The 27488-nt window shown below is 38.1% G+C and overlaps 1 protein-coding gene across 1 annotated transcript in view; it reads left to right on the top strand.

The window, feature by feature from the left end:
- gpc5a (glypican 5a) overlaps positions 1-27488 on the top strand; it is a 296070-nt gene that overhangs the window by 194513 nt on the left and 74069 nt on the right. Inside the window, exon 7 of the mRNA XM_079812367.1 lies at positions 23895-24045. Within this exon, the coding sequence (XP_079668493.1) occupies positions 23895-24045 (151 nt within the window). The remainder of the gene's footprint in view (positions 1-23894; positions 24046-27488) is intronic.

Raw genomic sequence — 27488 nt, 5'->3', positions numbered from 1 at the left:
CCAGAAATGTGAAAGAAATGTGTGTTTGTGTCCCGTGAGGTAAATAAGGGGCAGACAGCTATCTTCAGTCAGTCAGCGCTACATGACCTTGTTTTAGGACACAGGGAACACCATCTGGAGTCCTGAACGCCTCAAAACAACAAGATACTTCCATAAAACAAAGTATTGGCCTTACATATATAGTTTGCTGTTGTTTAATCACTCTCATGTCTGTATTACCTGTCTTTCCTCAGTGGCACACAAAACAAATTGGGAATAAAGAATACGTAAAGTTATCATGCAAACATTATAAATAGTCCATATAGCTCATGAGCTGTATTCCAAATCTTGTGAAGTCATGTGATAGCTTTGTGTGCGGATAAGACTGGAATTTCACAGATAATCGTATTCCCATCCAGTGGGCCGTTGACCACTGTGATCATTGAATCATTTAATCAATAAATCACCCCAGATTGGTTTCGGATCAACTGATTCATTGGGAAGATCCGATTCAAACATTGAATAAAACATTGCTAATTATAAAACGAGCAGATCAAGATTTTCATTAAATATATACACCGATTTTCAGTATATTCCTCACGCACAGTTATCATGTGACTTCAGAAGAATTGGATTATACCAAGTGGGTCAAATTAACTACTGTAATGATGGAGCTTTCTTGTCATTTTGATGACCACAGTCCTATGTAAAATGAAGATTGCATATCCATATACACTGATCAGGCATAACATTATGACCTAATTTTGTGTTGGTCGCCTTTTTGCTGCCAAAACAGCCCTGACCTGTTGAGGCATGGACTCCACTAGACCCCTGAAGGTGTGCTGTGGTATCTGGAACCAAGATGTTAGCAGCAGATTCTTTAAGTCCAGTAAGTTGTGAGGTGGGGCCTCAATGGATTGGACTTTTTTGTTCAGCACATCCCACAGATGCTCGATTGGATTGAGATCTGGGCAATTTGGAGGCCAAGTCAAGACCTCAAACTCGTTGTTGTGCTCCTCAAACCATTCCTGAACCATTTTTGCTTTGTGGCGGCGCATTATCTGCTTAAAGAGCCACAGCCACCAGGGAATACCGTTTCCATGAAAGGGTGTACATGGTCTGCAACAATGCTTAGGTAGGTGGTACGTGTCAAAGCACGTCCAGATGGATGGCAGGACCCAAGGTTTCCCAGCAGAACATTGCCCAAAGCATCACACTCACCTTCTTCCCATAGTGCATCTGGTGCCATGTGTTCCCCAGGTAAGCCACGGCCATCCATGTGATGTAAAAGAAAACGTGATTCATCAGACTCGTGCTCCATGGTCCAGTTCTGATGCTCATGTGCGTTGGTGCTATCGGTGGTGGACAGGGGTCGGCATGGGCACCCTATCTGGTCTGCGGCTGTGCCGCCCCATACACAACAAACTGCGATGAACTCTGTATTCTGACACCTTCAACACATCAACTTTGAGGACAAAATGTTCACTTGCTGCCTAATATATCCCACCCACTAACAGGAGCCGTGATGAAGAGATAATCAGTGCTATTCATTTCACCTGTCAGTGGTCATAATGTTATGCCTGATCGGTGTATACCACCATGGTATTTCGGACATGGTGTTCTTGAAAGTAACATGCAATTTCACTACAGTGATATAGTGATATATACAGTACCAAGTATATAAGTACAGTATAAGTACCAATACTTTCACTGTATTGACAAAGAGTGGCCAGGATATGTTTCAGGATGATAAAGGAACGAGATGAGGCGTGAGTAAATAACGACTAATTCAATTTTTTTGGGTGACCTACTGCAGTGTTTCCCAACCGGGGTGCCATGTGACGAGGGCAGGGGTGCCGTGTAAAAGTCCTTCAAAAAAAAAAAAAAAAAATAATAATAATTATATATATATATATATATATATATATATATATCAAATTTTTCAAATAATTCTCTCTTTGTAAACTCTGTTCAAAGCATGCGAGTGCTGCCGTATATGTTCGAATATGACCAATCATTTTGCCGTCATCACCCGGGTGTAGTGCCAGAAGGCGCGAATGAGAGGTTGCGCGCACTGTCTCTGTGCACTCATTCGAAAGCGCACACACGTCTCACAGCGAGCAAATATTGAGTTCTCTTTCAAGTCTTGCTCTTGAATGGACAAACTCACGCAAAAAGTATGTCAACATGTCCATCTTGATGAGTTTCCTAGCAGACATAGGCTGTATATGTTACTTAATATAAACTTAATATAGTCAAGAAAGATGACACATATCCGAATATTAGGTCTTAAAGGGGCAGTAGCCTTTACTGCTGTCTGTTTAATGTCAAACAACTAAAGACAAGGACATCACTCACTGCTCTTGATTGAATAGCTTTTGTAAGTGTAATAGGATTAATCTTTCATTTATACACTCAAATATGCTGTTATTTTACATTCGATCAATTTCTGGACCTGAAAACGAATGATAGACGTACCTGAAAAACCTGAAAAGCATAGTTTATTTTATTAGTATCTTTGCTCAATAGTATTTATTTGTGCTGTTGCTTGTATTTAAATTAGTTGTTCTTATTATTTTCTTTATTTTTATTTGACAGTAGTCCTTTATTCCCTGAACATACCAAATACTGAACCGTACCGAAACCGCGAACCTAAAACCGTGACACAAACCGAACCGTGAGCAATCTGTACCGTTACACCCCTAGCGTAACGTATGCGAGGGGGTGCCACAAAATGGAGAACATTTTCAAAGGGTGCCATGACCGAAAAAAGGTTGGGAAACACTGACCTATTGCTTTGGGAATAGGTACAGTCTATCATGCACGAAGGGCTGGACATTTGTAACTTATGCTTTGATGGTTGGATTAATGGCTATTATTTTTTTTTATTTAAGAACCCATGGATTGTGTACAGTGGGTTGGAAATGCATGGTGTGACTAAGAAATAACCAGGTTTGAAATCGGAATTGATGTAGATGTTCACAATGTCCTGAATCTTGAACACGGTTTCCCAACTAGCCCCGCCCACCGTGAGATCTCATTGGTCTACAATCACTCCACCTCGTACATTAAACATTTCATGCTCTTATTGATTGATGGTGCCACGTTGTGTCGCGTCTTCTCGTTCAGCATAAATATGATTTAGAACTCTTCAAATGCTTGTTTTTTATCATCCAGTTTAATCATCCCGCGTCTGTATGAATTTGATAAGACCCGTTGATTCACACGCTATTTAGTCAGAGGTCCAGTAAACGCTTTGTTAATGAACTTTCACACAGTCAAAAGCACCTGAGGAAAAGCTAACGACAGTCGCTTCATCAAGCGCCGTTTCAGTCTAAACAAATCAGGCTCAGGATAACAGCGCTGCCACGTTTAGAGGACATTTAACATTCCGGCTCTGTCTTTCCAAAATATGACTGCGTTCGTCTTGTTAGCGAAGCTGCTTTAAAGACATCTGCACATCTGAAAATGTCTCCGCTATTTATGTGTGTACCAGGACGCTTTTATGGTGTTTACCTCCTCTGTTGCCATTTAGATTTAGTGAGGCCATTTTTCACAAATCATAAATGTTTAATGACACATTTACGAGAGCAGGGAAAGCTTATCGACAGTGACATTAATCTGAATTTTTTTTTTTTATCAGTCGTTGCTTATATCCAGTAAAAGCTTTCTTTCCCCTTACATTTTAGAAAATGAATTACTGAACTTGCTATTTCTCTGTATTTTTAACTCCTTTTTAAATAGATCGATTATGTCTGTAGTTTGAAACCTATGACCATAATCGTTCATCGAATGCATGGTAATATGATGCATACTGTATTTTCCATATTTTAATGGAAAAACAACATGTTTACTAATTATTATTATTTTAAATCAGCCCACAGACAACGATGTATCCTTAAAAGATGTTTCACAAATATACTTTACAACTTAAATTATATAGCACTGCTTTTTATCACATTGTAGTACAAAAATCAATGTTCTTTCTTTCAAAAAATATATATATTTTTGGGGTCAAATGATATTACATGATATTTTAAACATTATATGTCACAGTTATTATTTTTATCAATGTAAAAAATAAGATTAATTATAAAAATTATAATTCGTTTTTAAATGATAAAGTTTAGTTATAAATATACAGATCTCGAATCTCAATAACAGCTTGTAACATGTCCCTGCAAATCATTTTCAATCCCACATATGCAGAATCTATTCATTTGTTTCCGGATTCCTCGTTGTGTTCCTTCCACAGCTGTTAAATTCGTACATCTCCAGAAAACATCCCAAAAAAGTCCTTGATCCCTCACGTCCCAGAGCGGCCATCAGTTTAATCTGTCAGCCCTGTTCCCCCAAAACGCCGGTGGCCCATGTTGCATGTGCGCTGTGTTGTGAGGTCAATCTACTTCCTTTACAAATCAGCCTAATCCTGGAGGCGTCCCATTCAGCCAGAGTTTGCCCCGAGGTGCCGCTAGATAAGCAGCCAGAAGTCCCGGGCTTCGACGTTGTTAATTACACAAGAGAAAGTGTCGAGATCTCATGAGATATGCACAAAAAAAAAAAAAGTGGGGGCGGCGTTGTGGGCTTTAAAATCTTGTCTCTCCAGCTGTTGTTTGCTGTCAAAGGTGGGGCTGGGACAAGACAGATAGTGGCCCTCCGAGACCCTGAGTGATTTAGGACATACGTTACTGTGTTCGACACACCAGAAAGGCCCTGTTTGCCTGCATTAGTGCTTTTGAAAAGGGCACCTCCGTCTTATGCTTATCTATGTGTGATTGTCGTACTGGTCTAATGCATCATGCCAGCATGAATGCTCATATAGACGTGATAATGCACAGATCATGACTCAAATGCAGGGTTTACTGTGCTGTGGTCGCGTTTAATATTATTCTACTACTCACAGACATAAATGCGGATAGATAAGCACACATATAAAGCGGAAATAATGCTCCAGCAGCATTAGCAGAACAACCAAAGCATCTCTCGAAGGCTGTGAATCATTGAGAACTAGATCTTATACTGGCACTAATTGATTTGCATGACGTATGTAGACAAAACACTAATATATGCAGTATTGAATATGCACTGTAAAAAGTGGTAACTGCAATTGTCATGTTTAAAGAGCTATTTCTACCTGATCTTACCCTTAAATTTCATTGTGTTGGTCTATCATATTGATGTATTATATTTAGGTTGAAAAAATCAAGGTTTGGCTTTGCATTTGCATGGCATGATGGACCGCAGGAATGATTTTATCAGCCGCGGGCACAAGAAATGGTGCCAGCAAATCATTGTCTTAAAGAGTGAGTCATTGAATCATTCAGTCAAACGACTTGTTTAAAGGGGTGATGAATTGAGAAAACTTTCCTTTGAGCTTTTGATATATAAAAGTTCATCGTGACATAAGAATATCCTGTAAGTTTCAGAGCTGAAAACTTCCTTGTTAGTCAAAGAAAAGCTTTTATTGATACCAGGCCCAGAAAACGAGAGATCTCAGAATATGTCGACCCTTGACGTCACAGAAGCGCCGCCTCAAGCCCCGCCCACCGACTCGTGGATCTAAACAGGTCGTGCTACCGAGCAATAAACATGCCGGTTCCAGCTCACGTGTGTAAGACATTGCACGTTTGTTCGCTTCATTTCACCACGGAATCATTTGTAAACAAGATACAGGTCGAGACTGGATTTGCAGACATATTGAGATTAAAACACAATGCTGTGCCTTCTGTATTGGATCCGACAGGAACGGAGCAACACACCTATGTGACTAAAACATGTTTTTTATATGTGTTAGTATTGCATTGTTACAGATCGTTTGATATCTATTGATTACATACCTAAGCACGCTGTCACAGGCTGGAGAATCCTTTATTTGAGGTGTTATTGGTTCATTCGTGATCAGACTCAGACTTGTAACGTCATGGGCCAGGGCTCGCAAAGCCCAACGTCCCAGGGCTATGTGTTTTTCAGACGGGCTACCAAAACGGGCTACCAAATCTTAAACAATGAAATGCGCGTGTGCATGTGTGTGTACGGTTCGCGGTTATATCCACCGATCGGGCCGACCAAGTAATAAAAAAAATAACATTCCAATCAATCGCGGGTGGATGAGAGATGAATCGTTGTGTTTGTTCGATATAGATATTTTGCGAGCCCTGTGAGCGTTTCCCCACACGCTTTCAAAACAATTCCCACATGTACTGAGGGGAGCTGAAGCTCATTAAATATGCAAATCTTATGCAAATCATAGCAGTGGGCGTTTACTTCCGAGTTTTCAGTGCGGCACACCCGTAGAAACCGGCATTTCTTGAGAGAGCCTCAAAACCAGGGTAGAAAATAGCTTATTACTTATTCATTATGATGTTTTTGAATGTAAAAACCACACAAACTTCATAAGTTGACCTCAGACAACAGTTTAAAAAATGTAAAAAGCCAGTTCATGACCCCTTTAAAGATGCAGATTCATAATTCAGTAACGAAACATCACATTTGCAAAAGTGCTGATATTAGGGGAAACACTCTTGCTTGTGTGTGGTATTGCTTAACTATATCATGTTATAAATATTAAAAACAAGAACTCATACAGGGACATTTTTTGCAGCATATACAGTATTGAATTTCCGGGGCATTTTGTATTCATTTGGTGACATTTTTGCCCCAAGCCCTCATTAATTTCTGACCCTGATGTGTGTGGCCTTGGTCAGTATAAGAGACTTCCTTCAAAAACATAAAAAATATATATCTTATTTTATTATAGTATATATTTTACTTTGTATGCATGTGCATGTTAGCAGTAAAACTATCATATGCCGTATGTGACGAATGCTGTAAATCCAAATAAAGTGGAAATATCAGGAATTACAAAGATGTGATCATCATGGATAGTACTTTTTTTTTAATCTTAAAAGGTAGTGACAAGTCATGGAAATTTCTATAGTAAATATACTTTTTTTTTTTTTTTTTTGTAGTCATTCTAATGTATTTTTTCCAGATATGCTCTATTAAATAATTTTCAAAAATCCTTGTCCTAATCATGACTGGTGAGAAAATAACCCTGGTAAATTGTTGCATTGAAGTACAAAATCAGGTAAGATTTAATGTGTGATTGTGAATCACAAATGAGGCAGAACGAATTCCGCATTAAAAATGGACAGGCTTTCATGCAAGCAAACATTTAGTTGCTGATAGTTGCTGATAATTGCAAAGTTTGTTGATACATTAATAGATGAATTTTTCAAACTCTTCTTGTAAAAGGCACGGCCTTGACAATAAGATAAAGCGATCCATGTTTCATCCATTTATTCAGCCCCCTTCAAGGGAATCGCATGCAACTGTGGTGGGAGTTTTAATTGGCCAGTTGAATTGCAGCGAAATCTCCCAGTGCACCTCGTACCGGAATCTTCATGTGTGCGCACGGCAAGGTGCACATCGTCTTCGGAGAGCTCTTTGGCTTTGCTAATGGGGTTATTGATCATTTTGACACAGCCGACATTTCTATAAGCCCCATGAAAGGCCTGCTCAAAGTGTAGCGCATCACAACCGGAATGCATTTAGATTACTTCATTGCGGCTCTGAGCGGCCAGTGCCTGCAGAAGATAGCATTCTCAAACGTCCCATCATTGCTGGCCTTTAAAGGACACTTTTTTAAATATTTGTCACAAAACTCTTTATGCTCGTTCTCTTTTTCCCCCGGTCCTGCTTCCAGATTGTCCGTGAGCTCTGGCTTCAGGTGCAGAAAAAATCCCATTGGCCGACCTGATGAGGTGCCGGCGAGGAAATTCAAGCTCTTCTGAGAAGTAATAAAGCAATCTGAATGTCATCTCTATATTGGCTTTAGGGGTTATGGAGAACTGTCCCACAGACAGGCCACTGGCGAGAGTCTAGTGTAGAGTCCTCTAGTGCTGATTTATAGTGAATTATATATATATATTGAATTAGCTAATGGTAATAAAAACATTTAAAGCTGTAATAATATTAATATATTGTTACACTTTCGTACAACACTAAGATTAACACTGTGACAATGTCATTATTGGATTTGGGCTCAAGATTTTTGAACGTTAAATCATGTAAAAGAGTCCTTTAATGGTTGGTTATTTGGATACTTTAAAGGGATCGTTCACCAGAAAAAAAAAAAAAAATTCTGTCATCATTTGCTCACCCTCAGTTGTTCCAAACCTGTAATTATCCCTTTAATTAATTAATTCAAACGGATGGATGGATGATTTACACAATGTAAAATTCAAATTCACTTGTCTAATTCGATACTTTTAATGGTGTTTGAAATCCAGTTTATTGAGATGTTTCAGTTTGTTCATGTAAGCAACCAATCTGAACCACATCTTAAAGCTACACTGTGTAACTTTTTTAGTTTATTCTTAGCTAAAAACACTTAGTTCTTTCAAAAAATATATGTGCTCATTAATGTATATTTACTTCTTTCAAGTTATAAAGTATTCTCGTAAGTTTATAATATGCCATTGAAAATACATACAGGTAAGGGGTTCAAATGCGGGTCGCCATGTTGCCCCTCCATCTTGAAAGTACATTAGCCGAAGAGGGACATACCCGTAAATTCAAGCTTCGCCTTTTGCGTTTTAACACTCGATGGCACCGTGTCGAATGTGGGCGAGGTCGAATTGGAAGCCATGTTAATCTTGGACTAAATCGGCCACCGTAGGAGTTAAAATGAAATCGGAATTGAGAGGAACAGAAACTAAAATTCACTGGATGGTCTTATACCTTTTCACCACTAGATGGGAGAAAATATCACACAGTGTAGCTTTAAAGCCATAATGCACATAAGAAGACAACAAATGTCCAGCTTTCTATATGTGAGCATGTTGAAGAGGAACATTTTTTTTTTTTGTCAGTGCACTTAAGCATGCATTGTTACTACACCGACCAAACAAAGATGCATGTCCTGAACACACAATCTGGTTTATGGCCCTATCATAGTGATCATACCTATCAAGTGTTCTTTGCGAGTTTCATCCCGACACAGTTCTCTTTTTCATGTCCAGCTCCACGTTGTTTAAATGCACTTGCGTCCATCTGTTCACCCATGGGTGTGCTGGTCTGAAAACCAGGTGTGTTCAGGAGCATTGTTGGCGTGTTGCTATTTTGAGGAACTGAAAACGACTGCGCTATTGACCAACAAAAACCTGCTCTAAAGTCAATAGCGCAGTATTTTTTGTGTTATTTAAAGGGCGCGTTAGTAATATGTGCCTATAGGCGGGTGCATAACGCGCATATGGTCACAAATTTCCCAGTGTGTTCATGTACTCTTTTGTTATTTCCTGCCATGTGTTGTAGTTTTTTATCATCATGATTAGTTTTCCCCAGGTGTTGCCTATTAGCCACTCCCCCTTGGTATCTTGTTATCCTTGTTCACCCTTTTGTGTATTTCTACCACTGTGTTTCAGTTGTTGTTTGCCGGTCGATGTGCTCCTGTATGTGTGTTCCTGTCATTGCACCCCTGCCTGTTAATCGTGTTCTTGGATTTTCTGTTTATGTTGTTTATTCAAATATTTCATGCTGCATTTGGATTCAGCTTCATCCCTGCTCACACGTTACACATACACTCTGCTCATTATACACACAGGGACGCGCAGCAGCACACAAACATTTTTAAATATTAAAAATGAAAGGATTCCGCTCCGTAGAAGCGTTCAGTCTTTCCGCTCGCTAATTCCGCCATGTAAATATCGAATCCGCCATGATGCGAGTGCAACTAGCTTTTAAAGGGAATGGGAGATGAGACTCTGATTGGTTTATTGCACGTTACGCCCAAAACACACCCATGACTCATTAAGAGACTAAGGACAACCCTTCTGGACCATGAGCCTGGTGCACCAACCATTTTTTCCGACGTTAAACTAGCAAAAGTGGATTCGGACACGCCCTAAGTGCCCCTGCTCTTCCGACCATGCGCTCAGATCGTTAAAATAGGGACCATAATCTCTCTCAGTGTGAGCAGTCAATCCTAAAGACTGGATTTGGAAAAAAAACTATTCGATTTGTTGTAATGTTGTTTTTTAATGCTGCAAGTTAATAAAACATGACGTCACTTATCAGTCAACCACACTTCTGGATAGATATGAGCCGTTCTGCACTCTATTCTGTATTCATATACATTGTAATCTTAAAATATGTCAGTATATTTTTGTCTCAAGATGCACACCAGTAATGTTTATGAAAGCTACTTAAATGCCCTGATTAAACTAAGGCCTAATCCTGGCTTAATCTAAGCCTTGTCTATGAAACCAGGCCATCAAATATAGATTTTTTTGACATACCAGGGAAAAAATACAGATAATAAAGGCTCAGTAACTTAAATGTTCTGATCAACCTGTTGATGTGTATTTATCGGTATGAATTGTCTGAAAGCTCATTATTCTGACAAAATTCAACTACATCATTAAATTTTGATTATAATTTTTACTGCTAAATGTTGCAATTAACCATTTAGAATCAAGTATTGCAGAGAGCTGTGCCATACGTCATACTGATTTACTGCACATAATGTATCCAAAATAAATGCAACAATAAAAGGTATTGGTCCTATTATACCCCTTCTCCACCAGAATGAACCGGGTGCTAGTTCAGAGCTAGAGCTAGTGCTAGTGCCAGTTCTGGGTTGGTTCGACTGACGAGCCTTCTAACAACCGGTTTGCCTTTCTACGGGCTACAGAGCCAGGTCTTACGTCACTGTATACGTCTCATCTTTCTCAGCAACGCTAGCGAGGCAGCGGGAAACACAAACACACCAGGCTTGTTCGAGATGCATTGGCGCGGAGCAGACGACCAGCTTATGATATCAAAATACAATTCAAAAGCATAAGGAGCCGTATGATCTCGTTATACTCGTTGTCATATGGCGATCGGTCTGCACAGCGCCGATGCATCTCGAACAAACCTTCCATCAACAATGGCGAACGTTGCGTTACTATTGCTGCACATGGCTTTACGATCCTACATCGGCATCAAAACACAGCGAATCCAACGCATTCGTACAGCTCGCCGTGATTTGTATAGACAGAGATTACAAACAAGCAGCAGCTATTAGCTCCAATAGCTGCTATTTCAACAATGGCGGATCTCAAGTTTGTGTTGGTCTTGTTGGTCATGGTAACCCCGCCCCTGACGCAAGCGGTTCTGACTTCTAGACCAGCAATGTTTTGGTGCTACTTAAGAACCACTTTTCCTGGTTCGGAGCTGGTGCTTTGGCTGTGGAAAGACAAAGAACCGATTTGAAACTAGGCTCTGGCTCCGAACCAGCACCAGCACTGCCTTGGTGGAAAAGAGGTATTAGAGGAGATGATGATGACCGGGCTCTGTTGAATACGATCATTTGCGTCAAATTGAAGATCTAATCTAAACAGCCCCTTCGGCAATGCCTGAAAACTTGTCGTTGACAGTATTTTATTTCACTTCTAGTCAATATCTCCTTCTAAAACTAATATGAATCTGAATCCTATCCGGCAGCTGACCTGTACTTTGTATCATTCTGAACTCTCTCGATCCTGCATCACATGTACCTGCGGCCAGCATCGTGATTAAGGCTCTGACGAAGCTCTTTCATTTACTGAAGTCGGGCTAATAGGCTTGTCAGACTGTACGATATATCACCCGTCATTCACGTCAGACCCGAGCGCTCTCCCAAAGCTGCCCGCCGCAATCAACCTCTGTCAAATAAAAGCCGCTTTGTTTCGTGCCTTGGGGAACCGGGGCGAGATTAGGTCTTTGATTGACACGCGTTGGGTCAAAAGGTGCTCTCATGTTGTTGGATTGCAAAAACAATTATATATCTCGCTCGATCTCTGCTCTAACTTATTAAAAGCAAACTCCACGCTGAGATATTCATGCTGATATAAAGCCATCGGAGACGATTAAAACTATTTTTCATAATGCTCCTCAATAATTTATTGCAGTAAAATAAGACAAACATTTATGCAATCTCCCGTCACTGGTGCCAAGCGTTTCTGCAGCTGTGTTTAGTCTGTTCTCATGAAGAATAAAGACTAATAAACGAAAAGATTTTGCATGTGTTATTTGAAATTATAAATCAATTTTGAATGCCAAATAAACATTTTGCAATGGAAGCCCCGTTTGGTTGGAAAGGAAAATGTATTATCCTGTTATAAGATGGTTTGCAGAATGTGAGGAGATGCATCTGGTCGAATGGCCTTTATTAGTGTTACATCCTTTGCTTTCCCATCATGATCATCATTTCTTGCCTGGATTCATTATGGTCTGATAATTCATCATGTTGTGATTTACTCGTTTGCATTTTTAAGCTCTGAGTGTTTTCACTCACCCAATGGCGAAGTCTTGTAAGTGTCACACTGCATTTCTGGTTAATTACCCGTGTTTTGGTTTTGACTTTCTGTCCGGTTTTCCGGATTTCCTGGTTTTCTGCCCTGTTATCTTTTTGGATTATCTGCCCTGTTTTTCTTTTTAGTGGATTATGATTCTGAATTGCCCTAACAAAGCTGCATTGATCTTCAACCATGTCAGAGCAGTTTGTGTGATTAGGCATGCTCAAAAGTTGCTTTTTCGTGTCTCATAAAACTTGGAGATCTCAGTTATTGTATACTCCACTGGAGGCAAGTTTCATAACCCAAGTGCAGTATGTATTAACAAAATTCAAAACATAAAACAAAGACTCGGCTTGACTTCAACAGAAACAAAGACTTGGCAAAACCGTGACATAAACAGACTTAACTTGACAAAGACTCACCAACAAGCGGGTTACAACATTCAATATCAGACAAATACACACGGCAAACATGAGGGTTTAAATACACATGGACTAATGACTGGACGAGGGACACCTGTGAACACTGAGGAGACAATGAACCAATGACATGACACAAACACATGAGGGCATGGAAATCACATGACAAGACCAGGAAGTGCATAGCAGTGAACAAAGCAAACTAAGAAACATGACAGCGAACATGGCTGTGAACATGACAAACTCAAAAACACGAACATGAAACAAACCAAAACACCCTGTGACAGTTATTTTTCTTTTAAATAACAAGCATGTCTCCGATGTTTCTCCCGAATGTCTTTAAGAGGCATACAAAGAGGATCACAAGTAGACGAGGGAGACATTCCCGTTTACACCTGGGCCCGTATGAATAAAGAATCTTAATGCAAAGAGTAGCTCCTAGTGACAAAATTCTAAGAAAATTCTTAGAAATGTGGGCGTTTACTCTTAAAATTAACTAAAAAATCCTAGTAAAGAAAAAAGTAATTCAGAAAGCATCTTAACCCTTAAAAGAGGTCTTAAGATCAAAATTGTTAGGAGCACAGACAAGGACTTTTAAGAGGCTTAAGAGTTTCTTTAGGAGCGGAGAAAATGGCAGAAAGATGAAGAGGGAGAAGAAATGTGTTGCAGACAATGGATGACAGTGACTTAATAAGACGCTATAGATTAGATCGTGCAGGGATCATGTTTGTTGCATTAAATCCAACTTTCAAACCACCAATTAAATAGACATGCCAGCAATCAGTGTAATTGGAAAGAGTGGAACAATGTTTTAATTCTAAGCCAATCAAATACCTTATAGGAAATGAACAGCATGGTAAATAATAAAAGGATTTATACACGTATATATAATGTGTGTGTGTGAGAGAGTGAGAGAGAACGGTAAAATAGGACAATTTGAGCTTGTAATTTCAAAGCGAAGGCTTAGAATAGACCCTATACTTAAAATCGCTCCTTTTTTCCCCTTTTTGGACAACCAACCAATCACAGTCTTCAAAAGACTGTGTCATACGTAGCAACAGGGTCAGCCCCGCCTCTTCACTAAGATAAAAGTTTTTGTATTTTCCTTGCTCAGAGTTGCTCTCAGATCGGTCCCGAATAGCTCTCAAGCTAAGACTCCTACGTAAAAGTTTTTAAGCTAAATTAGGAGTTTTCTGAGAGGACTCTTAGAATCTTTATGAATACGGGCCCTGGTGTTTTATTTGTGTCTTTTGTCCTCTTCCAATCACTTCTGTCCTGATTTCCTTTGAGGGGAGGGTATATGGGAAGGTAAATGTTTTTTTTTCCAGATCCTTTGATAATGGCTAAAATAAGCTTGTGTTTACATATGAATGCGCACAGAGACGACAGAGGGTATTAAAAGTAGGCTATACACTTTATTGAACATGCACTATATTGCATATTAAGCATTTTATAATAGTTTTCTATGGGAGAAAAATGTTGTGATGAACAATGTTGTGTTCATAACCTGATTTAATCTGCTCGCCTATACAAAGTAGCCTATGCATTATTAATACCTTTTTTTAACGTTAGCCTACTGTTAAGCATTTTCCTCGTCTTTATAACGAGGACACATAAAGCGTCTTATAGGCAGAATAACGCTTGCGGTGCCGGTGTCTGTTTTGGCAGATGCTGCCATCTAGTGGCAGCAGGTTTTCTTAGACAGCTGTGTGTGTGGATCGTGCAAGGCCAAACCGGCGAAATGAAAGTCACAAAATCCAAATGAATCAAAAAGGATCGACTCACAAACGGGTCAATGAATGCATGCGCGTCACCGGATCCACAAATGCACATCTTACTCGTTGCACACACAAATTCTGACTTACATTAATACGAAATCGAAGTTTTGTATTCACAACTATGTCTCTATTTGTACAAATCGCTGCACATTCATGTCATTTTGTATTTTGCACACACAAGTTAAAAGGCATTTGCTTGTGGATAGTAAAACATGTCTGCAACATTTATCAAGTTCATGGATAATTGTGTGTGCATTTATTAATCATTTTGAGTCTAAAATCATCCCATATCTGTCTAGCGCATGTCCCATAATGTTTACGCATCAGGTCAGTAGGCAGAGTATTTGGTCTTTTGTGGCACATGACAAAAGCAATCCGGTCGAATGTGTTTTCGACTACCTCTGGAAGTGGTCAAAAGTGGAAAAGCTCAAATTGTTTTAGACCCTGTATACACCTGTATTTAGCGTCGTCCACTATTGATCCGACCAAACATATTTTAATACCAGGTGAAAACAAGGCCTAGGAGGCGTACATGTGATATTAAAAAGCTCTTGTGATTTTTATGTTCTTCCGTTGAACATTTCAGCCTTTAACCAAGGCATTAATGCACGTGTTTTGTCAGTGAATGCTACTCTTTGTAATATTATCAGGAAGTGAAAAGTGCAATCAGTGCAAACAGTCGCTGGCAGTTTGGCAGCATTCGAGGGGCGATCGGCCGCTGTGCCCTTCATGACTGACAGTCAATGGTGGCCTGTCATTGTTTTCAGCCCATTATTACAGCTTCAAAGAGCATCCAGTGCCACCCGCTAATGGTAGCTTTAGTGACAGTAAATGTCATACAAAGGCCTACAAAATGTATGTTAGGGCACACGGTCACGGCCAAGGCGATCGAAATTTGTAGACCTTAACTTGTTTACAAGCCCAGTAATACTTCAGGGCCTCTATGTTATTGTTATTATATTTAAGTAAAATGTCACTCCATTTTTCAGGATATTATTGGCTAGCACTTCAAGTGCTGTTGCTGTTTTGTAATATAAGTTATCCTTAAGCTCACAGTATTTATTATCTGTAAGGATTGCTGGGTCAGCACCATCTTCAAATGAAGACTAATAGCTTTTTCTGGTCCAACCAGAATTTCTGGAGCAGATTCCACTGCCTTTAATGATATATTAAAGTATTATATTCCAGTCTCAATTAACAGTATAATATCAAAAGAATAATTGTTTTACTATTTAGTTGATGTAATAATGAAATAGATTTGATATGATGTGTTAAGTTGTTACTTCATTTTTAATGTAAAATGTAAATTATTTCAATAGTATTACTAATTGACACACACACACACACACACACACACACACACACACACACACACACACACTGTACAATAAAGTACAAAAACTTGCCTCAGCACTTTCCAAAACATCCGTTTTTTAAGATGCACGTGGAAATGTTTCTGATCCTTGTCGTGATCACGGGCAACAGCGCAAAGTTTATTCATTTAATCTAATATTTGATATTTTTAAAAATGTATATTTAAGTAACAAATAATAATCGCAAAAATGATTGAATACAAAGGTATTCTTAATGATTTTCAGTTTTGTTTGAAGGTAATTAAAGCAACAGTTTTTCAATAACAGACGAATATGTAAAAGTATGGTATTTGGGGCTAAAATCACAATAATTAATGAATAGTTATAACGGCTGAATTTTCCATTTATTGACATGACATGGTTAGAATCAGATGGTAAATATCATATATTAATTTGGGTGTCCACCTTAGCGATAATCACCATATTTATAATAAGACCATCGTATTTAAATATATCATATTAATCATATGATATCATAAAATATAATGTATTTATTGTTACTATTGTCAATCTATATTGAATTATTATGGGATATCCTTCAATGCTTCCAAAATCTTTACTTTTTAAAATGATTTTGTTTCTATATGTTAAAACATATTTCTATATTAACATATTTTAATGACAACATATTTATTGAGCAAAAAATAATGATTTTATTTATCAAATAAACAGAAAAGAGTTCAACTTTGCTAAATAATTAACTTAGACATAATTAAAAACATATTTTTTTAGCTAAAGTGTGTGTGTGGTTTTTGCCACAGGCCGGTTCCTGTGTGTCTGTGAGGTAAAAAGCTAATTTATACGATTTTTAAATAAAACAAACCACTTTTATCATTTCTTTTTTTGTACACAAAATCTGTTGCTCCATAAAAGTTATATACAAACATATTTTTGTCTGGAGTCATAAACTGTGGAAGTAATGAAAATAATATAATATTAATATAAATAATATTTTTTCTTAAGTTGTGCATTTAGCCCTGCCATGTTGTACCATATAACATGGCAATGCTTTCTGCACATACCATGTTCAGTATTTCAAACCATCCCATCACTGTTCCACGGTAGGACCACAGTATGTTGTTGTAGGGAGGCCGTAAAGTTCTGCAGTGCTTACATTAGCGCAGCGCTCAATACTTCACAATAGACTGTACAAGGATTCTGAATTATAGAACACACGTATAGAGCCCTTCGGAGCGTGCAGTTCTGTTTTTGTAAAGATCTAAGTTAGACGTCAGTCCTAAAAAATCATTTCAGCTGAGTCTCTCAAGCTAAGGAGAGCTGAATTGGATTTTTGAGTTGCGAAAAGTGCTTTATAACAAAAGACAGGCATTACTTTTACTTTTGTTTGAGTCTCAATTGAGCGTCTCAACTAGTTCTTCCACTGCCCTTCAGATTCCTCTTTATATTTCTACGGTCCTTTAGCTCAAATGAATGACAAATAAAGTCTCCATCCATCTATCTAGAAGGAGTTTATAATCAATGCCCTGTGTGTTTGTGTAATCACTGGTGAATTATATTAAAGGAGGGCCACATACTAAACTTGTGCATGAATTGATAGATTAGTCCGACTGATTCACTGCTGTTGACAAGCATCACACTTTCTGTTTTATATTTATGCACATGTATGCATGCATATTAAAACTTAAACACGTCACAGACACTGCACATAAAGCAGTGTGTGCAACCCATTTTACTTCAGTAATGTGATGCATTAACAAGTAAAACAGGATATTCAATGAAAATACATTTGGTTTTATCCATTTGATCATGAAACGTTCCCTTCCTTTAAAATTTGAAAATGAAGGGGGGAAAATGAATGACGCAATCATAAAGAAAGTCACTTGTTTTGTTCCTGAGTGGATCAGTGTTTTGAACGAATCGGTCGAGTGAGTGATTCAATGACTTACACATGCTTCATCCCTATTCACACTATCCGTCCTAAATAGTATTCGAAATACACACATACACACATATATACATACATACATACATACATACACACATACATGCACACATACATACATGCACACATACATACAGTACATACATACACATACATTCACTCATACATACATACATACATACATACATACATACATACATACATACACACATACATGCACTCATACATACATACATACACACATACATACAGTACATACATACACATACATTCACTCATACATACATACATACACACACACACACACATACATGCACTCATACATACATACATACACACATACATAGAGTACATACATACACACACACATGTATGCACTCATACATACATACATACACACATACATGCACTCATACATACATACACACATACATACAGTACATACATACACATACATTCACTCACTCATACATACATACATACATACATACACACATACATGCACTCATACATACACACACACATACATGCACTCATACATACATACATACACACATACATAGAGTACATACATACACACATGTATGCACTCATACATACATACATACACACATACATGCACTCATACATACATACATACATACACACATACATACAGTACATACATACTCATACATTCACTCACTCATACATACATACATACATACACACATACATGCACTCATACATACATACACACATACATGCACTCATACATACATACACACATACATACAGTACATACATACACATGCACTCATACATACATACACACATACATACAGTACATACATACACATACATTCACTCATACATACATACATACACACACACACACACACATACATGCACTCATACATACATACATACATACACACATACATAGAGTACATACATACACACACACACACACACACACACACATGTATGCACTCATACATACATACATACACACATACATGCACTCATACATACACACACACATACATGCACTCATACATACATACATACACACATACATAGAGTACATACATACACACATGTATGCACTCATACATACATACATACACACATACATGCACTCATACATACATACATACACACATACATACAGTACATACATACTCATACATTCACTCACTCATACATACATACATACATACACACATACATGCACTCATACATACATACACACATACATGCACTCATACATACATACACACATACATACAGTACATACATACACATACATTCACTCACTCATACATACATACATACATACACACATACATGCACTCATACATACATACACACATACATGCACTCGTACATACATACACACATACATACAGTACATACATACACATACATTCACTCACTCATACATACATATATACATACATACATACATACATACACACATACATGCACTCATACATACATACATACACACATACATAGAGTACATACATGCACTCATACATACATACACACATACATAGAGTACATACAGGCACTCATACATACATACATACATACACACATGCATGCATGCATTCACACATACATAGAGTACATACATACATACATACATACATACATTCATAAATGCACACATACATACATACATACATACATACATAAATGCACACATACATACATACATACATACATACATACATACATACATACATACATAAATGCACACATACATACATACATACATACATACATACATACATACATGCACTCATACATACATACATACATACATGCACACATATATACAATATATATTGGTTAAAAATGTTATATTTTAATATTTTGTGTATAAATAACCCTCAGTATGTTTGTTTTGTCAGATTAGCCTGACATGTACAGTATGTGATGCTAAAAGGCTCATGGCTGAACTTTCATCTTGTCTTCTTTTTGATGATGCCATTGATTTTTCAGAGGTATAAAGGTTGCGATGCCAAAAGCAAAGGTATTTCCTGGAAGATAAGCAGACCTCTCAGAAATGTAGTTGGGATTCACATAATCTTCAAAGATGACATTCCTTAAGCAATGCTTCTCCAGAGATATCAATTTCACTTTCAGGTCTTGAAATCATTCTTAATCTTTTTTTTCAAACCAAGTTCTTCAGAAAGTCATCTCAAAGACGAATGGAATGGGAGAGCTTATTACTAGCATGAACGTCAGTGACAGCAGTGTTTTGGTTACTAGTAAACATGAGAATCAGTCTCATTCCTGATATTTATGGAGATGATTGTAGAAGATGACTGTGTTTAAATAAACCCAAAATGACCAGCGTGCTTGTCATACCTGCTGCATTAGACAGAGTCGTGCTCTGCAGCGAACCGTAAAGATCGACCTTTAAGAGGTTTCTGGACAATTTAGAGGCCTACAAGGAATCGGTCACGCTGGAAGTGCAAATCCTATTGCTAGCGGCTTTTTACCATGGTCTTTCAGCAGATCAGTCGGGAGCACCTCAGATCACATAATTAATATTCATGAGCCAAGCTGATAAGTCCTACATTATGCTCACTTTTCAGATTATTTCTATTCCCTTGGTTAGAAGCAATAATGAATTTGAGGGGTTTGCCTGGCAGCTAAACAGATGCATTCGGATTAAGATAATCGTTCTACCTTTTCGGGTCATTTTCCTTGTGTTTTATGTTTCTGCAACTGTTGTGTGCAAGTTGCACAGGAGCTGGATTGTAAAAGTTTCGAGCACTGCAGGTAGTCGACTAACCTCAGGCAGTCAATCAAACCGTGGAGGAACCGTGGAGGATTCCTCGAGGAACAATGTACCTCGCCGTTAGAGGAGAACGTGGTCATTCTACAGATAAGAGACGGAACAGTTTTACCTCGGCGAGATAAAGGCCTTCGCTGCTTCAGGCTTTCTGGTTACGGTCGGAAAGAAAATTACAGAGGGGTAACATATATTTTTCTACAGGCTTGACTGAAAGTAATTTATGCATTTGCATGCAGCTGTTTTTGCATTATTTCTTTTTTCTGCCTGCGTGCCTCGGGAGAAACATTGAAAACACTTTTTTATAGCAAAGGACATATACAATAAAATGGGAATAGGCTGAGGTCATTGTGAAGAAACTACTTTATTAAAGTGAAATGGAAACAAATAAATGAAATGTATATCAAATAAATGTACGCAATAAAAAAGGCAAAAAACAACAACAACAATTTTGAATCAAACGTTGCTTTGTTCATCAACTATCTTGAATACTATCATATACACTGTAAAATAAAACATATGATCAATAAGTTATAACAACGTGTTTTTACATTGATTTAGCTCATCAAAATAAGTTCAACTTTTGTTATACAAGATTCAACTCATTTTATTTAGTCAGTTTCTGCCAGTCTCATGTTAATCTTGAGTACCTATAGAGTAGTATTGCATCCTTCATATCTCTCTGTTTAATGTCACGATTGTTACAATTTGCATTAGTTTTTATCCATTTGTTCACTTTTATGCATTCGTTGACCAGCGAAATTGCATATTTAAACTGTATCCTTATCATGCAGCCGACAGAAACATAACATATCATAAATACACTCGATTTTAGTTATTTATTTATTTTGGCACTGTAACACATATTTTGATTAGATAATAATCAAGTGTTCTAAAATAGAAGAAAATAACGTGTGACTGTATACATATAATATTTGTGTATAATTTCAATTCTATGCTTCAATTAATTGGTAACACTTTACAAGTCCATTTGTAACATTACATAAGGTGAATAACCCTATTATTCATTGTTAATTTCAACATTTACTAATACATTTTAACAGTCGTCTCTTACTATAGTTACTGTACTAATTAACATGAATGTTCAAGGTATACTTCATATATTAGTCTTTGTTATATTTAAAACTTATAAACATTTTGCCATTTTTGTAATTCAAAAAAATCCAAATGGAAGAGAGTTAAAACTGAACACAACTTGTTGCTCAAATGTGTATAGATAATATTTTTTGCTCCTTTTGTATTTTGCATTTACTTGTACTTTTACTTTCAATATGTTTAATATAAAAAAATACATATTTTCATACTTAAGTACAATAAATATCACATTTGAAACTTTTACTCAAGTAATATTCTAAACAGTGACTTTAACTTCTACCAAAGTCATTTTCTGGCAAGATATCGATACTTTCACTCAAGTATGGCTTTCGAGTACTTTATCCACCACTGGTAGTATGTTAGTATTACTGTCCTGAATCATACCATTCACCAGAAGTTTCATTTTTAACTTTAGTTCCCCGTGTCGATCGGAGGCGACCTCTAAGCGTGTGACTCGCAGTCACTCATCCATCATGGCTCCGCTAATCCATTAGTTCAGCTACTTAATATTAGATATTGAGCCACTACAGCTGCTAATTACCACAGACAATTGCAACAGCCCAATGCTCTCTACCTGATAAATACAAAGCACTTTCGATATCTGAGAGGTTGTCTTGCATTTCAATTAGATAATTAAATGTTCCTGTAGCCTGAACGGATGTGGCTCAAGTGCACTCAGAGTTTGTAATTTCTGCTAACCCATCATACCTTGTGCAAAAGTTAGTTTTGAGGGTAACTGAAGGACATCATGTCCAGGCACTGATCTCAGGAGTCACATTGCTGTCATTATTGTTTTTGCGGAGAGGTTGTTGAACGATGAATATAACCACAATTGGTTGCTCGCAAACCAATTGCTCAATTAGCAAATAATACAGTGTTTCCATTAAAAGCATTATGCAATCTGGAAATGCATACCTGTTAGGATGGGTTTGGGTAAACGATATCAATTGAAAATGCATGTTTCGTGTTTTTACATTTTTAAAAATCCAGCTTGATCATTGAAGGTTGAACACTCAAAGTGTATTTGATTGTATAAATGCAAAGCAGATTGTAAGGCATCAATGTGCAGTTTGTTAAATAGTTTTCACAGACTCTCATGTAGGGTTTCCACAAAGGACATATTTACCGTTTTATACACTCATACAGTACAGTATGTCTGTCCCTCTCAACATGTGTCAAATTAAAAGAAGCATCTACCTTGAGATCTCATTGTCATATTATGGTATTAGTGCTTTCAACAGAAGGTCGTGCTTTTGATTCCTGCTCAAGGAGGTTTTCATTAATCATTTTTACACATGTTTATATATTGCAGGATTTGAATTCATTTATCTTTAGGGATGCAGAATATTTTTGTTATGGCCAGCACATGATAAGTGGCATGACTAATGTTAAAATTCTATACTATTGTGTCCAAATAACTTGACAAAATGGTTTAATTTCTCAAAAATTGTCACTTTACACTCTCAAGACCCATAAAAGGTACTAAAGACGTCGTTACAAAGTCCATCTCACTACAGTGGTTCTAAAATAACTTTATGAAGTGGCGAGAATAGTTTTTGTGCGCAAAAAAACCCTAAATAACGACTTATATAGTGATGGCAATTTCAAAACACGGCATCATGAAGCTTCGAAGCATTATGAATCAGCGAGTCGAATCATGATTCGGATCGCGTGTCAAACCGCCAAACTGCTGAAATCACGTGACTTTGGCGATCCAAACCGCTGAATCGACTCGCTGATTCATAGCGCTTCGAAGCTTCATGATGCAGTGTTCTGAAATCGGTCATCACTATATAAGTCGTTATTTAGGGTTTTTTTGCGCACAAAAACTATTCTCGTCGCTTCATAAAGTTATTGTAGAACCACTGTAGTTAAATGGACTTTGTAACGACGTCTTTAATACCTTTTATGTGTCTTGAGAGTGTAAAGTGCATTGTGCCAATGGAGGCCTTTCTGAGCCATCGGATTTCAACTAAAATATCTTCATTTGTGTTCCGAAGATGAACAGAGGTCTTACAGTTGTCCAACGACATGAGGGTAAGTAATTAATGACAGAATTTTCATTTTTGGGTGAACTAACCCTTTAACTTGCATTATTTATAAGGTATAATTCACCCAAAAATGTAAATTCTGTCATCATGTACTCACCCTCATGTCGTTTCGTTTAACTTCCAAACACAAATGGAATTTTAAACATATCTTCTATTTGTTCCAGCTGTTGCAGGGCAGGTCAATCCCAAAGCTGGGCACCCTGGACCAAATCGAGACAGGAAGTGGAGACGGATACAGCGGAGACTGTGATGACGAGGACGGATGCTGGGGATCGGGGAACGGAGCGGCCGAGAGGAGAAGAATAGTCACTATATGTAAGTAATTATCTCAAATGGATAGATGTGCCATAACTTTAGTTCTATAGCTGAGATTGAACACGCTCGTAAGCCTTTGAGAGTCCAGTGGAGATGCACCAGATGAACACAGTTAACGGTTAACACAATCTCCTCTTGTAGACCGGCTAATCAAATGCTAGACTTTTTGTTCTTTTGTACATCATAAGTCAGAGATAACAAGTGGGAAATACCACATCTGACATTTTGAATGGAAGGCGGAATTAGATCAGACTTCCATTGACGCTTGATATCGGAGTGTAATTAAGTGGCAGAATTAAGGTCAAGCGTAGAGAAACATTTTTCCAGACATTTCCTCCTCCTCCAAATGAATTATGCAATCAAGAATAACGTAGCTGTAAAAAAAGGGGAACAAATCAAAGTGGCCATCTGGTAATTACTTCATCTTCCGGAGGGGATTGGATCTCTGACCCGTGGCCCGCTAAATCAACCTCAAGGGCTGTGTGCTTCTCTCTCCAAACCTCCTCTATCTCCCGTATGCTCGTCTGATTAATCGCCCCACACTTTTTGTCTGGATAGGGGCGTTCTGGGTCATCTAAACGTGCCGTTGCATCACAGCGGTATTTCCTTTTCCTCCTGTCAATCTGCCGCACTGTGTCAGCGCCGCCTCGCGCCCCTCTCATAATTCATGGGACGCTGTGACGATGCGCTCGTTTATCACAGTCTTCCCCCTGCTCGTCCCACCGCACGATGCTCCATCCAAAACCATGTCACGCCTCAGCCGTCACCGCGCTGTCAATAAGTTACGCAGATGGGGGTTCTGCAGTCAGCAGTCATGCTTTCTGTTTGCATCAAGACAAAACGACAACTGCTTACGTGTCAGAGTTAGTGAGGGGAGAATTCAGTGTCGTCGCGGTCACTTACATCCGTTATTTGTGTGCTGGTATTCTGTAAACCCTAATGCTCAAAATAAAGAATTCATTTGAGTAAGGTACGCTTTAATTACACAACTTTCTTTTGAGTTTGAGTTTGCAACTCTGACACATTTTAAGTCATCTTTATTGTTTCATTGTTTTGAGTTTCATGAGCTTGTTTCAATTAATTTAGACCGACTTAAATTTGAACTGATACTGGGTTGTGATTTCTGTTTCCCAGCACGCTTTGATACTCGAAAAGGGAGAGTAATTGCTCAAATTAAATGTTTTTTTTTGTGTGCAAGATTAATGTTAAGAGAGAGATTTAAAGGGTTGGTTCAAAAATGAAAATTCTGTCATTAATTCCTCTCCCTCATGTCGTTCCAAACCTGTAAGACATTCGTTCTTCAGAACACGAATGAAGATATTTCTGATGAAATCCAAGAGCTCTCTGACCCCTCCATAGACAGCAACACAATGACCTCTTTCAAGGCCCAGACAGGAAGTAAAGACATCATTTAAATAGTCCATGTGACTCCAGTGGTGCAACCTTAAAGGGTTAGTTCACCCAAAAACGAAAATTCTGTCATTAATTACTTACCCTCATGTCGTTCGACACCCGTAAGACCTCAGTTCATCTTCGGAACACAAATGAAGATATTTTAGTTGAAATCCGATGGCTCAGAAAGGCCTCCATTGGTACAATGCACTTTACACTCTCAAGACCCTTAAAAGACGTCGTTACAAAGTCCATCTCACTACAGTGGTTCTACAATAATTTTATGAAGCAACAAGAATAATTTTTGTGCGCAAAAAAACCTAAATAACAACTTATATAGTGATGACCCATTTCAAAACACGGCATCATGAAGCTTCGAAGCGTTATGAATCAGCGAGTCGATTCATGATTCGGATTGCGTGTCAAACCGCCAAACTGCTGAAATTACGTGACTTTGGCGATTCAAACCGCTGAATCGACTCACTGATTCATAGCGTTTCGAAGCTTCATGATGCTGTGTTTTGAAATCGGTCATCACTATGTAAGTCGTTATTTCGTTTATTTTTTTGCGCATAAAAAATATTCTCGTCATCTTACGGGTGTCGAACGACATGAGGGTAAGTAATTAATGACAGAATTTTCTTTTTTGGGTGAACTAACCCTTTAAGTTATGAAGCAACAAGAATACTTTTTGTGCACAAAAAAAACTAACCAAAATAACGACTTTATTCAACAATTTCTTCTCGTCTGTGTCAATCTGCTACAGTTTACGTTGGCCAGCTCCTGTGTCAGTATCACACATGTTGTGAACAGCATCGGCCAATGGTAAGCCGGCGTTCTGGCGTAGCTCTGATGTAACTCGGAAGCGCTGCACTGTACTGTATGTACTACATCAACAGCGCATGAGACTGACACAGACGTGAAGAAATTGTTGAATAAAGTCGTTATTTTGGGGCTTTTTTGTGCACAAAAATTATTCTCCATGCTTTATAAAATTAAGGTTGAGCCACTGGAGTCACATGGAGTATTTTAACAATGTCTTTACTACTTTTCTGGACCTTGAAATTGTCAATTACATTGCTGTCTATGGAGGGGTGAGGAATCAATCAATGACAGAATTTTAATTTCTGGGTGAGCTAACCTAGCCTGGCTCTGCCCTCCTACGTACTTCCGCTCAATTTTCATTTTCCTTCAATGCTCTGTCTGGGATTGCGGTACATTCTCTGTTTTTCTCCAGTCAAATTTGAACCGGTCCAATCAGCGAACAGAGGGAGTGGCTGAGAACGATGACGTTGATGTTGATATACGTCACGACCAAACGTTAGCGATTGGTTATGGCAGATCCAGAGTGTCTCTGGGCAGATCCAATAGTTTTAAACTTCAACAGAGTTCCCACCTTCAAGGAAGTAAATGCTTGTCAATGGAGAGTGGCCAGACTCTCTGTACAAATGAAATGTACGAGAGTCTGGTAGGACCAAACTAACCATTTAAATTATGTTTTATAAACAAAGTTCGGGAGAAGCACGTTCAGATAATTGACACAGGTGGAGAGCACTCAGCTAATCAACAATCGAGGTATATATACACGCAGCAGTCCTACTTTCTTTAGACATATGTCTCATGTTTGTGAGACAAGTATTCACTAAGCTAGAGTTCCTTTTCTGAAGACTATCTGAATGAACGCCTTTGACAGAGAGGCTGCAGATCGCGCATCATGTTTGTTTTCTTTATTTTGCTAAAAGCAAAACATTTAGTTTTTATTGTGACTGTATACAAAAAAATAGAAACTTAACAGATTATAATAATGTATAACACTAGCCTGAATGATACAAAACGACAGATTTATTTGAGTCTCTTTGGCACTGATAAGAAAAAAGTGAGTTGATCGCGCCGGCGCGCGTTAAAATAGCTTGAATGTAACTCTACACCCTTGCTTTATTTAGTATACGCAGATTCATGAATATGCAAATTAGTCCCACCTCCACTCACTCACACCACCTCAGAGATCCACTCGCTCAACTTTACTATAGTAAAGCACACTGCACAATGCT

Source organism: Gobio gobio, assembly GCF_949357685.1.
Source record: "Gobio gobio genome assembly, chromosome: 3".
NCBI classification, from domain to species: domain Eukaryota; kingdom Metazoa; phylum Chordata; class Actinopteri; order Cypriniformes; family Gobionidae; genus Gobio; species Gobio gobio.
The sequence above is the reverse complement of the archived record's forward strand: the minus strand, read 5'-3'. Positions and strand labels throughout refer to the sequence as shown.